This window comes from Lates calcarifer, linkage group LG3, assembly GCF_001640805.2.
Source record: "Lates calcarifer isolate ASB-BC8 linkage group LG3, TLL_Latcal_v3, whole genome shotgun sequence".
Classification (NCBI taxonomy): domain Eukaryota; kingdom Metazoa; phylum Chordata; class Actinopteri; family Centropomidae; genus Lates; species Lates calcarifer.
The window spans coordinates 22,562,048-22,576,632 of NC_066835.1; the positions used below are offsets into that span (position 1 = coordinate 22,562,048).

Sequence of the window (14,585 nt, forward strand, 5' to 3'; positions counted from 1 at the left end):
GCCTAGTATCTATGTCATTCACCCCCATAGTTACCTGGGCAGGTGGTATGTTCTAGTTAGGAGGAGAAGATAAAATGCCATTCAGTCCTTCAATAGAGAGGAGAGGTGGGAGTGTGCTGTGAGGCTGCAGATTTTATTTCTGTTTTCTTTAGTAGCTGTAGCTGAAGTTCTTTTTGTTGAGTTTCCCAGGGTTCATTTTCCCTCTGTTTCATTTATATTATTGTTAACAAATATCACTTTTTGAACACATACTCCAACCTGCTTTTTTTTTTTTTTTTTACAACATCCCTTCAAAGGTTTCCACTGCCCAAATAGATGGTCCACCCTCTATGTGGGCTGGCAGCACCCCATACTTTCTGTGATATTTACATGTACATTTCTTTATTTTAGTGAATAACAAAATTTGGTCTTCAATTTTTGTGAGACGTATTCAGTGCTTGTGGTGTAATGAGACTCATACTGTATTAGTCTAATATGTTTCGAGTGAAACTTGAAGTTTACTCCACAAAGTTTTCATTTGTTTGAAAATTTCCAAAATTATTTAAGCTAAAATTAGTTAAGATCTAACTTAATAGTAATTTGTGTTTTAGATAATTATCTCCTGTACATGTTTGATGTGTTTGGCCTTGACTAAATAAACTGTACAATAACAGTGATTCTAACCCAGACTGGAGACCAGTAAAATATTTCTGATTAATCATTTATCGAAATGAAGTGAGTTTCCTAATCCTATAAGTATAAACATTACTATTTATCCATTAAATATATTTGTCAAACCTGTTGTTTTAGTGTCAGTGCAGCTGTTGAGTCAGATCAGTTCCTCTGCAGCTGAGGGAGGTTTTTGTACAACGTTGTATCACTGTGTGAACGGGAAGCTGTCACCCTGCTGACAGTAGTAAACTCCTGCATCTTCAGCCTGAACTCTACTGATGGTCAGAGTGAAGTCAGTCCCAGATCTACTTCCACTGAAACGATCTGAAACTCCAGACTGACGGGTTGTGGCTTGATAAATCAGGAGTTTAGGAATTTCTCCAGGTTTCTGGAGGTACCAGCTGAGGTAGGTCACAGCTGAACCAGTTTTACATCTGATAGAGACAGTCTGTCCCAGAACAACAGACTGAGATCCAGGAGACTGAGTCACTGTGATTTGTCCTGATGAACCTGGAAAACACGAAACAGAGGAGGATTATTGAGACAAATCCAGCTTGGAGAAAGACGATCAACATCCAAACAGAAGAGGATCATTTCTTTAACATGGAGAATAGATGGAAGAAGGTTAATGCTGCTTGTTTGAGTGTTTCTCCATCATAGCAGAACATCATTGTGGTGAACCTGGTTGCATCCTGAAGTGTCAAAGTTTTCAGAAGAGAGTCTCACCCTGAACAAGGAGCCCCAGGGTGGCCAGCAGTAGAGTCAGAGACATGATGATTGTGCTGCCGGCGTGTCAGTGGCTCTGAAAGGCCTGGACAGCCACTGATCAACACTGGCCTCTTAACGGCTGGGAGCAGAGAGGCAGGACAGATATGCAAACACACAGAGTCAGTCAACTGTAGCTGTCCTCAACACATCAGGCTGTTTCCTCCTCACTGATGGGACTACTACACTGTGGAACTGTTTATCCCACAGCGTTTATACTTAGTCTGTTAGAGGCCTATTGCTGCAGCATCTAATCATGAGAGCATCAGAACCCTTTACTGACAGTGCCAGTTAACAACAGCTGTGCTGAACCAGTGACTGATACTTTTGGCTGAGTAACTTCAGCATTGAATAATCCATGTGGTGTTTGTGGGTTCACACTTTACAGCTCAGATTTCAATGTTGTATTTTGATGTTTTTCCAAAGAAAATGTGTGAATAAGTGATGACAACTCTGCTAAGAAAGGTGAAGCATTTCCTTTTCTCAGTGACAGTGTAATGGATGTAATGTGTATACAAGTTATTCAGAGATGAGAAACAAGTGGAATATATTTTCTGAATTTGTGTCTATGTGTAGAAAAATGTGTGAAAGACATGAAAAAGAAAGTATAATGAGCAGCTATTGATACTGTCAGCTCCAATATAAAGTTAGAAATGTTCCTCATTGAGTCACTGGTTCTGTTCTCATCTATCAGGCAGAGAGGATGTTGTCTCAGTCAACACTCATTAGCTACTATCAATAAAAATCTTGGTGTCCCACAAGGCTCCATCATGGGTCCTCTGGAGTTTAAACGTCATGTGCTGCTGGTGTTGAATAAACAACATGGGTTTTTTTCTGTTTGTGAATGGTACATAGGTGTACAGTTAGACATTGCTGAATAACTCCAGTCAAATCAGTAAACAACAATTTTCTGTTCCTAATAAATTCTTGCTGGTTTTTCTATATATGTAGGTTGTGAAAAGTGGTAGCCAACAGCCAGCATGTTGAACCCTGCATGTTTAAGTGACTTTTTGAAGGTTAAGACTTGGTTTAAGGGTTAGGATTACAAATTCAGTTGTGTTAAGGTTAGGGCAAGGTGTTAGGGAAAACAATATCAGTCACAGGTGTCCAGGAGCATGGTACAACCAAGACGTGTGTGTGTCCTCAGTGAACTGTATCAGTCTCTGCAGTAGCTTCCAGCTGCAGCAGTCAGTTCAGTTTCTGTTCAGTCTGACTGAGGGAGGTTTTTGTATGGCAGTTTTTCATTGTGTGCACAGCCACTGACTGTTGATATAGTGATAACTGCTACAGTAATAAACTCCTGAATCTTCAGCCTGGACTCCACTGATGGTCAGAGTGAAGTCAACTCCATTCCCTGATCCACTTCCACTGAACCTGGAGGAGATTCCTGACTCTCTGTCTGATGTGTAGTAGATCAGAAGTTTAGGAACTTCTCCAGTTTTCTGATGGTACCAAGCAAGGTAGTATTTTTTGGGGGAACAGCATGATCCAATTTGTGAACTGGCCCTACATTCAATAGAGACAGTTTGACCCAGCTGTACTGTTTTGGCTGCTGGCTGAGTCAAGACAACATTTTGTCCAACAGACCCTGAGGAGAAAGAAGAAACACTGGACATGAGATGGTGAGGTGAAACTCAGCTACACTCCAAATGATTTTCACAGGACAGAAAAATGCTTTTCCTCACCCTGAGTGAAGCAGAGGAGAGTCCAGATGAGGACGGAGGTCAAAGTCATGTTTTTGATGAGGAGGATTTCTGTGGCTTCTGTTGTCATGAAGGACAGCTGTCAGTCATCCAGTCTTCAACTCTCAGGACTATAAACTCTCCCAGAGCACTGGAGCATGGTGCTGCTGATGCAAAGTGGTTCTCTATGGAAATGCTCTCACTGAGTGTTGATTTAAAATGTGTCAGTGCTCATATTTTGGATGAAAATACCTTCAACTCACTGTTTAAATCATCCTCATGGAGGTTAATAGAATATTTGTTAGATTATCAGGATTAGAAATATAAAGTCAGGTTTCATCAGCATAAAGAGATATCCATTGACTCTGCACTCACTCTGCAACTCTCTATGTCTGTTTAACTTGACTATCATATATCTCAATGATGCTGTTTGATTTTAGAGATGCAGTCATCCTCAGTATTTCATGACAAAATAGATACATGAGTTTATTTTCAGTCTGCTTTATTATTAAAGTGATACATGTCTGCTATCACATGTCTTAATAGTAACAGCTGATCCATGAAATCCACATTGACTCATTTCATTACTGGTTTAGGTCACAGGGACTTTGTCATTGCTTAGTATTGATTTTACAACAATATGATTGGATAAACTGATTCACAACATAACCGTACAACATAAAAGTTTTTAGCAATACTAGTGAGTTTTGTTTTACTTTGATGGGCGTATTTAGTTAAACTCACAAATTTCAACAATTTCTTAGGATTTGGAATTTGATCATAACAATGTTATCTTTAACAAATTCTTTAAATTACATTTTAATTCCAGTTGAATTGTCTTTCATTTTGAACTGAGTTTGGTGTTTCCAATAACAGATACCTACTCAGTTAATACAGACTCCTGACTCTGTAATTTGAATGAGTAAAGTATCCAATATCTTTATCAATAAATTAAACACAGTATTTCTATCAGTGAATGTTTCCTACAGCTTGAGAATCTGCTTTAGTCAGACCTCTACAGTTTTAGTGTCAGTGCAGCTGTTGAGTCAGATCAGTTCCTCTGCAGCTGAGGGAGGTTTTTGTACGACGTTGTATCACTGTGTGAATGGCCAGCCCTCACTCTGCTGACAGTAGTAAACTCCTGAATCTTCAGCCTGAACTCTACTGATGGTCAGAGTGAAGTCAGTGTTACTAGATTTACTTCCAGTAAAACGGTCTGAAACGCCGGAGTAACGGGTTACATCATTATATATCAGGAGTTTAGGAGTTTCTCCAGGTTTCTGAAGGTACCAGTGGAGGTCACTACCAACACCTGAACTTGTTTTACATCTGATAGAGATAGTCTGTCCCAGAACAACAGACTGAGATCCAGGAGACTGAGTCAGGATGATTTCTCCTGATGAACCTGGAAAACATGAAAAAGAGGAGAAGGGTTATTGAGACAAATCCAGCTTGGAGAAAGATGATCAACATCCAAACAGAAGAGGATCATTTCTTTAACATGGAGAATAGATGGAAGAAGGTCAATGCTGCTTGTTTGAGTGTTTCTCCATCATAGCAGAACATCATTGTGGTGAACCTGGTTGCATCCTGAAGTGTCAAAGTTTTCAGAAGAGAGTCTCACCCTGAACAAGGAGCCCCAGGGTGGCCAGCAGTAGAGTCAGAGACATGATGATTGTGCTGCCGGCGTGTCAGTGGCTCTGAAAGGCCTGGACAGCCACTGATCAACACTGGCCTCTTAACGGCTGGGAGCAGAGAGGCAGGACAGATATGCAAACACACAGAGTCAGTCAACTGTAGCTGTCCTCAACACATCAGGCTGTTTCCTCCTCACTGCTGGGAGTACTCACTGTTTAAATCATCCTCAGAGATAGTAACAGCATAAAAATGACACGTCAATAAATACAATGCAGGTGAAAGGCCAAGAAAACTGTGTCACATTAGATGTCTAATCAAATAGAACATCCAGTTACAGGGAATATACCGGTATCTTAAATTCAAAAGTCATTTTTCTGCAATTACCTACTTTTTACATGAAGTCAGTTTCAGCTCTTTGACTCACTGCAGCACAGAGATAACAACCAAAGGTTAAACAGACTATAAGATATTATCAGTATTATACCTTTACATTAAAATATTGTCACTGATAGTTTCAACAACAATATAGTGAAACTTATACTGTGGATGTTTTCTTGTGTTAAACTGGTTCAGTTCTCATCTGTCAGGCAGAGATGATGTTGTCTCACTTGGTCAACACTCATCAACTACTATCAATAATAGTTTTGGCGTCCCACAAGAATCCATCCTGGGGTTAAACTTCATGTGCTGCTGGTGTTGAATAAGCAACATCAAATTGATTTTATTTCTGTGTTTGCAGATGATACATTAGTGTACATTTTGACATTGCTGAATAACTCCAGTCAAATCAATAAACAACAGTTTTTCTGTTCACAACAAATTTTTGCTTGTTTTTCTATATTTATGGGGTGTGAAAACTGGAAGCCAACAACCAACATGCTGAACCTTGCATGTTTAAATGTCTGTTTGAAGGTTAAGACTTGGTTTTAGAGTTAGGAGTACAAATTTGGTTGTGATGGTTGGGTTAGGGAAACCAATGTCAATCACAGATCACCAGGAACATAGTAAAATAAAAATGTGTGTGTGTGTGTGTGTGTGTGTGTGTGTCCTCAGTGAACTGTATCAGTCTCTGCAGTAGCTTCCAGCTGCAGCAAGTTCAGTTTCTGTTCAGTCTGACTGAGGGAGATTTTTGTACAACGCTTTTTCACTGTGTGAAGACTTCATGACTGTTGACAAAATGGCGACTTTGACAAGAATAAAATCCTGAATCTTCACCCTGAACTCCACTGATGGTCAGAGTGAAGTCAGTCCCACTAGATGCAGACCCTCTAAAACGATCTGAAACTCCAGAGTGACGACCTGTAGCTTTATAAATCAGGAGTTTAGGAGCTTCTCCACGTTTCTGAAAGTACCAGTGGAGCCACTTGCCACCATTATAGTCAACACTTAGACTGCTTGTACATCTAATAGAGACGGTCTGTCCTGGACCAACAGACTGAGATCCAGGAGACTGAGTCACAGTGACTTGTCCCGAGGAACCTAAAACACAGGGAAAAAAGTGAAGGGGTTATTGAGACAAATCCAGCTTGGAGCAAGACGATCACCATCCAAACAGAAGAGGATCATTTCTTTAACATGGAGAATAGATGGAAGAAGGTCAATGCTGCTTGTTTGAGTGTTTCTCCATCACAGCAGAACATCATTGTGGTGAACCTGGTTGCATCCTGAAGTGTCAAAGTTTTCAGAAGAGAGTCTCACCCTGAACAAGGAGCCCCAGGGTGGCCAGCAGTAGAGTCAGAGACATGATGATTGTGCTGCCGGCGTGTCAGTGGCTCTGAAAGGCCTGGACAGCCACTGATCAACACTGGCCTCTTAACGGCTGGGAGCAGAGAGGCAGGACAGATATGCAAACACACAGAGTCAGTCAACTGTAGCTGTCCTCAACACATCAGGCTGTTTCCTCCTCACTGATGGGACTACTGACCGTTTAAATCATCCTAATGGAGAATAAAAGAAGTGTTGTTGGATTTTTAAGATCAGAATCAGAATCAGTATCAGCTTTATTGTCATTATACACAAGTACAATGAAACTGTGTGTGGCTACCCTCCAAGACAAAAATATAATATCAATAGAATAAATAGAAAAAAAATATATATATAGTAAAAATATATATTTACAAAATGTGAAATAAGCAGGTCATTGCCCACACACCACTCTGTGAGATGTTCCACCTCATCCCTGTAGGCTGTCTCCTCGTTGTCTGAGATGTGTGCGATGAGCCCTACAACTGTACAACTGTAGTATCATCTGCAAACTTAAGATCAGAAACATTAAGTCAAATATCATCAGCATAAAGAGATATCCAGTAAATGTGCAGTCTTTCTCTTCATAATAAATTACATACATGCTCTGTGTCTAAAGCTAAATTTGATCCTCTGCCAACACTCTTTTGTTCAGTGACATGTTGTGTATGTCTTGTGTTTCTGAAAACATTGTTTCTCTGACAGTGTCAGTGTTTCTGCCTCAGAAAACATTTGTTCCATTGCAGATATGGAACCTCGGTGTCAGTGGGACATTGATGTTTCATATGTTGTGAATCTGGTTTGTGGGTCGACATCAGTGGAGCTGACTCTGTTACATGTTGTTGTTGTGGTTTTAATGGTCTGACTGGGCTTCTTCACTGGAACTGTTCTCTTCATTTGAGGACACTTCCAGGTTGTTGAGGTGGGAGGTGGACTGTTTGAAGTTTAGGAGGAAAACTGCTGGACACACTATGAACATTAAAAACCATCTCTGTATGTGTGTGTGTGTGTGTGTGTGTGTGTGTGTGTGTCCTCAGTGAACTGTATCAGTCTCTGCAGTAGCTTCCAGCTGCAGCAGTCACTTCAGTTTCTGTTCAGTCTGACTGAGGGAGGTTTTTGTACAACACTTTTTCACTGTGTGAACACAGCTTGACTGTTGATATAGTGATAACTCTGACAGTAATAATCTCCTGAATCTTCAGCCTGGACTCTACTGATGGTCAGAGTGAAGTCAACTCCATTCCCTGATCCACTTCCACTGAACCTGGAGGAGATTCCTGACTCTCTGTCTGATGTGTAGTAGATCAGAAGTTTAGGAGCTTCTCCAGTTTTCTGATGGTACCAGGACAGGAAGTATTGTGCACCAGAGTACTGAGCTACTTTTGGACTGGCCCTACATTCAATAGAGACAGTTTGACCCAGCTGTACTGTTTTGGCTGCTGGCTGAGTCAAGACAACATTTTGTCCAACAGACCCTGAGGAGAGAGAAGAAACAGTGGACATGAGATGGTGAGGTGAAACTCAGCTACACTCCAAATGATTTTCACAGGACAGAAAAATGATTTTCCTCACCCTGAGTGAAGCAGAGGAGAGTCCAGATGAGGACGGAGGTCAAAGTCATGTTTTTGATGAGGAGGATTTCTGTGGCTTCTGTTGTCATGAAGGACAGCTGTCAGTCATCCAGTCTTCAACTCTCAGGACTATAAACTCTCCCAGAGCACTGGAGCATGGTGCTGCTGATGCAAAGTGGCTCTCTATGGAAATGTTCTCACTGACTCCAACAGAGACAGAGACAATCAATTTATCAGAGTATTGATTGATAATTTATCAATTATCAGTTTTAGGTGGATTTGAATCAGTCCACCAGAGAAATTTCTTATTAATCCTCATTTTATATGTTTTAATTTGATGCTACACAGATCAATTTTAAGTCCAACATAATGTGAAAATATACATATTAAATGAAATAAATCATTTAGAAAAATATTAGTGATTATTAGATTTCATATGAAATAACTAGTTTTTGAAAACAGGAACTGGTTTATTTGAGTTTGTTGTTGTCAAAGTCAGAGAGCCGTGTCTCTCTACAGTCAGAGGTTTTTGTACGACCACTCAGTCAGTTTGTATCACTGTGGTACACGTTCGGTGGAGGAACCAGACTGGATGTTGGAAGTAAGTCCAATTTTCAATGTATTTTATCATGTTACAAACTATATTTTGCTTTTCACTCTTACATTTTTCTCTAGAAACCAAAATATGTGATTTTACATCTTCAGTTCCATTTTTGTCTGAAGTTTTCTGCCAACATCAGAAACTACAGTTTTGGATTTAAAATGTAAATGATGAATCAAAACATTACAAGTGTTTGGTCCATAAAAGAAATCATATCATCAGATGTTTAGATGACAGAAAGTTGAGGACTTGTAGTTGTAGTTTTGTCAGACAAAGTCAGAGAGCCGTGTCTCTCTACAGTCAGAGGTTTTTGTACGACCACTCAGTCAGTTTGTATCACTGTGGTTGACTTTTGGTGGAGGAACCAGACTGGATGTTGGAAGTAAGTTTCTGATCAAATATTAAATATTGTATCATCAGTTCAGCTTCTAATTTCTGTGTCTGAACATTTGGAGCAGATATAAATTTCCATTGGGCTGATCTAAATCACTTTCTAATCTCTATTTTATTCTTCATTTCTCCTGTTTGACCATGAAGCTGAACTCAGAGCAGCTTTACTGAACTTTTCTTTACATGTTCCACTTCATTTGTGAAATGTGAACAATTTGAACTGCAGGAGAGATTAAAGAACAACAATCCTGCTGTAAAAATGTTTTCACATTTAGTCTTTACATTTGAAACTGTTTTCAAGTTGAGTTCAAATGATTGTGAACAGTGTGAGTGAAGTTCAGTTTTTAAAAATTCTGTCAAATCTCTGATCTTTCATTGTTTTTGTCTAAATTTGAAATAATTTCAAAACCTTCCTGAGGCTCATTTTTAAATATGGTTGTCAGTTATTTTGGTTGATAATGTTCTTTAACAGTAAATCTGATTAACTGTTGTGCTCTTGATAGTTTTGACAGTAAATGTGTTTCATGATAAATTTACCAGGACATTCAACATTTCCAGAAATGATTTTATCATTTAATTACTTGATATAAAGTCCAGTAAAACACAGTTGTTGAAATGTAAAATCAGCTTCTTTTGTTTCCAGTGTAGTTTGATATATTTCAGGTCATATGAGGACTCTTTGTGTGCTGATATGCATGAGAGGTTTCTTAGCGGGAAGTGAAACAGTGTGTGAGTGAGTGACTGGTGGAGCAGAAAAACCATCTGACAGAAACTCCTTAAAGGAGAAAATCCACTCTCACACAGTAAAGGTGTCCAAGTGTGTGGTGTTTGATTGACAGCTGTGTGGTCCCTGTCCTCTAAGCTGATTGGTGTCTCGTAGGTGATACTCGTCCCACCCTGACGGTGCTGCCCCCCTCCAGCGAGGAGCTGCAGCAGGGGAAGGCCACGCTCATGTGCCTGGCCAACAAGGGCTTCCCCTCAGGCTGGAGTCTGGCCTGGAAGGTGGACGGCAGCAGCAGCAGCAGCAGCTGGGAGGAGACCAAGAGCCCCGGGGTGCTGGGGAAGGACGGCCTCTACAGCTGGAGCAGCACCCTGAGGCTCAATGCAGACCAGTGGGGGAAGGTGGGCTCTGTGACCTGTGAGGCCACCCAGGGCTCCCAGACTCTGGTCTCAGAGACACTGAGGAGAGACCAGTGTTAGTCCTGAGCTGACTCACTGGGACTCTGGTTTTACTCTGCTACTGCTCTCACTCTGCTCTCTCTAACACTGTCTCTCTCTCTTTTATTTCACATGTTTCATTAGAAACATTTACCAGCTTCTCGCAGTGTTTCAATATTGTTTCTGTGTTTCCAGAAAATAAAGATCTGTTCATCAAATCAGTTGTTTTCATCTTTTTTATTATAAAAGTCTCAATAAAAGATTTTGTCTTAATTTAAACACTGTGTTAAATCTAGAGAAGAACTAACAAAAATATTGTAATTTCTCCATGATGCCTTTAGAGACAAAGTGTATGATTACCTCATTTATCCATATGTGCTGTGTATAAACAGTTTTTTTAAAGCAGGCACATTTTCTCAGTATTACTCATTCAATACAAACAAGTGATAGCAGTAGTATAAGTCCATAATGTGTTTTCATAATTGTCTTCCTGAGAAAAATAGCACACTTGTCTTAAATAATAGACCTTTGTTAGAATGAGAATACTTTTCCAGTTGTTTTCAAGAAAAATCATCCAATCACCTCTTATTTCTGAAGTGTTTCATTTTGGGATAAAGAGTAGTGTATCATCAGCATAAAGAGATATAAAACGCATGAAATCTGTTGTTGTCAAGGTGTAACACTGGAAATATTTATATACCATTTCTCAACCACAAAGAAAAATGAAAGAGATAAAAAAGTGTTTCCAAATTATCCACATAAATTCTTTTTTGGTTTTAATCCTGAAACACATTTCTTTATTCGCTGGAATACAGAACACACACAACAAAAACATAATTAATTAATAATTTGGAGCTACAAAATATACAAAAATTGAAAATGTTGAAAAATGAAAGATATCAAAAACAAAAAAGTGTTTCCAAATCTGTAAGGATACATAAATCCTTTTTGGTTTTAATCCTAAAATACATTTCTTTATTCGGTGGAATACAGAACACACACCATGACAAAAATATGACATAACTACATGATTAGGAATTATATAACAGGATTCAGTTTCATTGATAAAGATTTTTTTGTATTTTTTATTTCAGTGATTAACATGTTTTGGCTTAAACTGCGAGAATTTATTCTTTATAGGAGAATTTATAATATTTATATCTTTAGTGTTCATGTGTTTTCATACTTGGTGAAGTAAACTTATCAGGTAATGAAAATCATGAAAGAACAGAGTTTAGCTTTAATATTGGACTCATTGTCTGAAGCCCTGTGTCACTGCATCATTAGAAGAATTTGTACCATTTTCTTTTACTTTTATTGCAGCTGATCAATCAGATGAAATGAAAAGAGTTAAATGAAGTTTCATAATAACTAAAATCTCTTCAACTATACAATATTTAAAACGTTGATTTTAATGTAACTGTTTTAGAATACCACAGTTTAAAGGACACTGCTTTGACACTTGCTGTGTGTGTTTGGCTGTAGTTGTAGTGAACTTTAGAAACATAAATCTTCTTCAAACTAAAGATCAATAAAACTATTTTGATCATCCAAAGAAATTATTTTATTATATAATGACTTCTTAACATACAGTATGCTGTGATGAAAACTCTGTTGTTTTAGTGTCAGTGCAGCTGTTGAGTCAGATCAGTTCCTCTGCAGCTGAGGGAGGTTTTTGTACGACGTTGTATCACTGTGTGAACGGTGTGCTGTAACCCTGCTGACAGTAGTAAACTCCTGAATCTTCAGCCTGAACTCTACTGATGGTCAGAGTGTAGTCAGTCCCACTAGATGCAATTCCACTAAAACGATCTGAAACTCCAGAGTGACGACCTGTAGCTCTATAAATCAGGAGTTTAGGAGCTTCTCCTGGTTTATGAAAGTACCAGTGGAGCCACTTATAACCACTATACTCAACACTTGAACTGGCTTCACATCTGATAGAGACAGTCTGTCCCAGAACAACAGACAGAGATCCAGGAGACTGAGTCAGGGTGATGTCTCCTGATGAACCTGGAAAACATGAAACAGAGGAGAAGGGTTATTGAGACAAATCCAGCTTGGAGAAAGATGATCAACATCCAAACAGAAGAGGATCATTTCTTTAACATGGAGAATAGATGGAAGAAGGTCGATGCTGCTTGTTTCAGTGTTTCTCCATCACAGCAGAACATCATTGTGGTGAACCTGGTTACATCCTGAAGCAAAGTTTTCAGAAGAGAGTCTCACCCTGAACAAGGAGCCCCAGGGTGGCCAGCAGTAGAGTCAGAGACATGATGATTGTGCTGCCAGCGTGTCAGTGGCTCTGAAAGGCCTGGGCAGCCACTGATCAACACTGGCCTCTTAACGGCTGGGAGCAGAGAGGCAGGACAGATATGCAAACACACAGAGTCAGTCAACTGTAGCTGTCCTCAACACATCAGGCTGTTTCCTCCTCACTGCTGGGAGTACTGACTGTTTAAATCATCCTCACAGAGATAAAAACAGCATAAAAATGACACGTTAATAAATACAATGCAGCTGACATGTCTAATCAAATAGAACATCCAGTTACAGGGAATATACCGGTATCTTAAATTCAAAAGTAATTTTTCTGCAATTACCTGCATTTTACATGAAGTCAGTTTCAGCTCTTTGACTCACTACTGCACAGAGATAACCACCAAAGGACTATGAAATATTATCAGTTTTAAACGTTTATATTAAACTGTGGTCACTGTCAACAACAATATACTGAAACACATACTGTGGATATTATCTAGTGTCAACATACATTAGCTTTTAGACATCAAAATCATGGTATCCCACAAGGCTCCATCCTGGGTCCTCTGGACTTTAAACTTCATGTGCTGCTTGTTCTGATTAAGCAACATGGAACTGATCTTTCTTTGTATGCAGATGATAGATAACTGTACATGTAGATATCACTGAATGACTCTAGTCTGACTGATAAACATGATTATTTTTTCTGTTTATAATAAATTCTTGTTATAAACAATTTCAGCAGCTAAATAGAAATAAGTAGAAATCTGTCTTTGTTGGACCGGCTTTAACTCAGACATTGAAATGAAAAATCTTGATACACTGTCATCCAGTGATGATCCCTGCTGTATAATATTGTGTCTGGTGTGATTCACCTGTCTCTCTGCTCACTCTGCAGGTGAATCGTTTGAGTAACCTGGAACACCTGGTGTGTTCCAAGGTTATTTGAACCTGGCTGCAGTCCAGCTCAGTCTGCCTTCCTGATGCAACAGCAGCAGTTTTCTCTCCCTTCTCTTTATAAACAGACATTTATGTGTTTCAGGATGCTGTCTTAAGTTTATTCTTGTGTTTGTACTGTAACACCTGCACCCACACCTTTAACTCATGCACACCACCCATCACTGACTTTACTGACTTCAACATGCCATGTTTGGATTGTTTAATTTGGTCTGATTTGGTTCAGTTCAGTAAAACCACAAAATGTGGTGTGTTTCCCTTCTGTTGTGGCCTCTTGAGCCAGGTCATAATAACTGGGGGTTCATTGATTTAGGTTGTTTTGTTTGATAGTTTGTGTCTGAGGTGGCAGCAGACACGTGGTGCTGATTGGTTTAGCTCTGGTTTTGGGGCATGCACCATGTTTTGTTTTTCTCTTGTTGAGGCCTCATGTCATAGTAGATCCTCTACCATACTCTTGTTTTCAGTGACATGTTCTGTATGTCTTGTGTGACAACCCCTCCACCTTGTATTGCAGGTGCTGATTGGAGAGTCGTTAGCTTCATGAGCCACACCTGGGCCCAGTGTGCTCTGCTGTATAAGTCACCCTCATTCTTACATAGCTTTTACTGTGCACACTGATAACTTCTTGAAAAAGCTCAGGTCTAAACTTGGCCTTTTTCTGCTCTTTCATTTAGAAGCTCATTCATATCAGTGTTAGATTACAGTGATGTGATCGACATACATGCACCATTTGTTCCATTGCAGATCTGGAGCTTCAGTGTCCTGAGATTTCAATTCAGTCTGGGGACACTGATGTTTGTAATATTCAAGCACTGAAAAAACATAGTAAAATACTTATTGCAGCTGAATTATATTTAAATAGCAGAGTTTAGATTTAACTTTACAGTAATCTGAGTGAAATAAAAGATAAAATGATCTCTTGTACATGCTTGATGTTTTTGGTTCTGACTCAATAAATTGTAGAGTAACACTAATCCTAATTCAAACTGGAGACTAATTAAATATTTAAGAAATATAATTAATTATGAATTAAAATTAATTCAGGTTAGTAATCCTTCAAATGTCCACATTATTATTTATCCATTCATTTATGTCAAACCTCTGTTGTTTTAGTGTCAGTGCAGCTGTTGAGTCAGATCAGTTCCTCTGCAGCTGAGGGAGGTTTTT

General features: G+C 39.2%; 6 gene segments (V, D, J or C); 2 read left to right on the plus strand and 4 right to left on the minus strand.

Annotated features, from left to right (window-relative positions):
• The window catches only part of LOC108892119 (Ig kappa chain V-III region MOPC 63-like), a 64,761-nt gene that overhangs the window by 32,977 nt on the left and 17,199 nt on the right, over positions 1–14,585 (plus strand). Inside the window, 1 exon segment of the V gene segment in view lies at positions 8,614–8,651. Within this exon segment, the coding sequence occupies positions 8,614–8,651 (38 nt within the window).
• Positions 1–14,585, minus strand: part of LOC108892139 (Ig kappa chain V region BS-5-like) — a 32,708-nt gene that overhangs the window by 10,569 nt on the left and 7,554 nt on the right.
• Positions 754–1,575, minus strand: LOC108892145 (immunoglobulin kappa variable 2-29-like). The segment is given in 2 exon segments: positions 754–1,161; positions 1,378–1,575. Coding segments are annotated over 2 exon segments (351 nt in total).
• LOC108892134 (immunoglobulin kappa variable 2D-29-like) lies at positions 3,648–4,934 on the minus strand. The segment is given in 2 exon segments: positions 3,648–4,503; positions 4,723–4,934. Coding segments are annotated over 2 exon segments (357 nt in total).
• On the plus strand, positions 8,977–10,417 carry LOC108892147 (Ig kappa-b4 chain C region-like). The segment is given in 2 exon segments: positions 8,977–9,033; positions 9,922–10,417. A coding segment is annotated over 1 exon segment (249 nt).
• LOC108892130 (immunoglobulin kappa variable 2-28-like) lies at positions 11,791–12,841 on the minus strand. The segment is given in 2 exon segments: positions 11,791–12,212; positions 12,429–12,841. Coding segments are annotated over 2 exon segments (369 nt in total).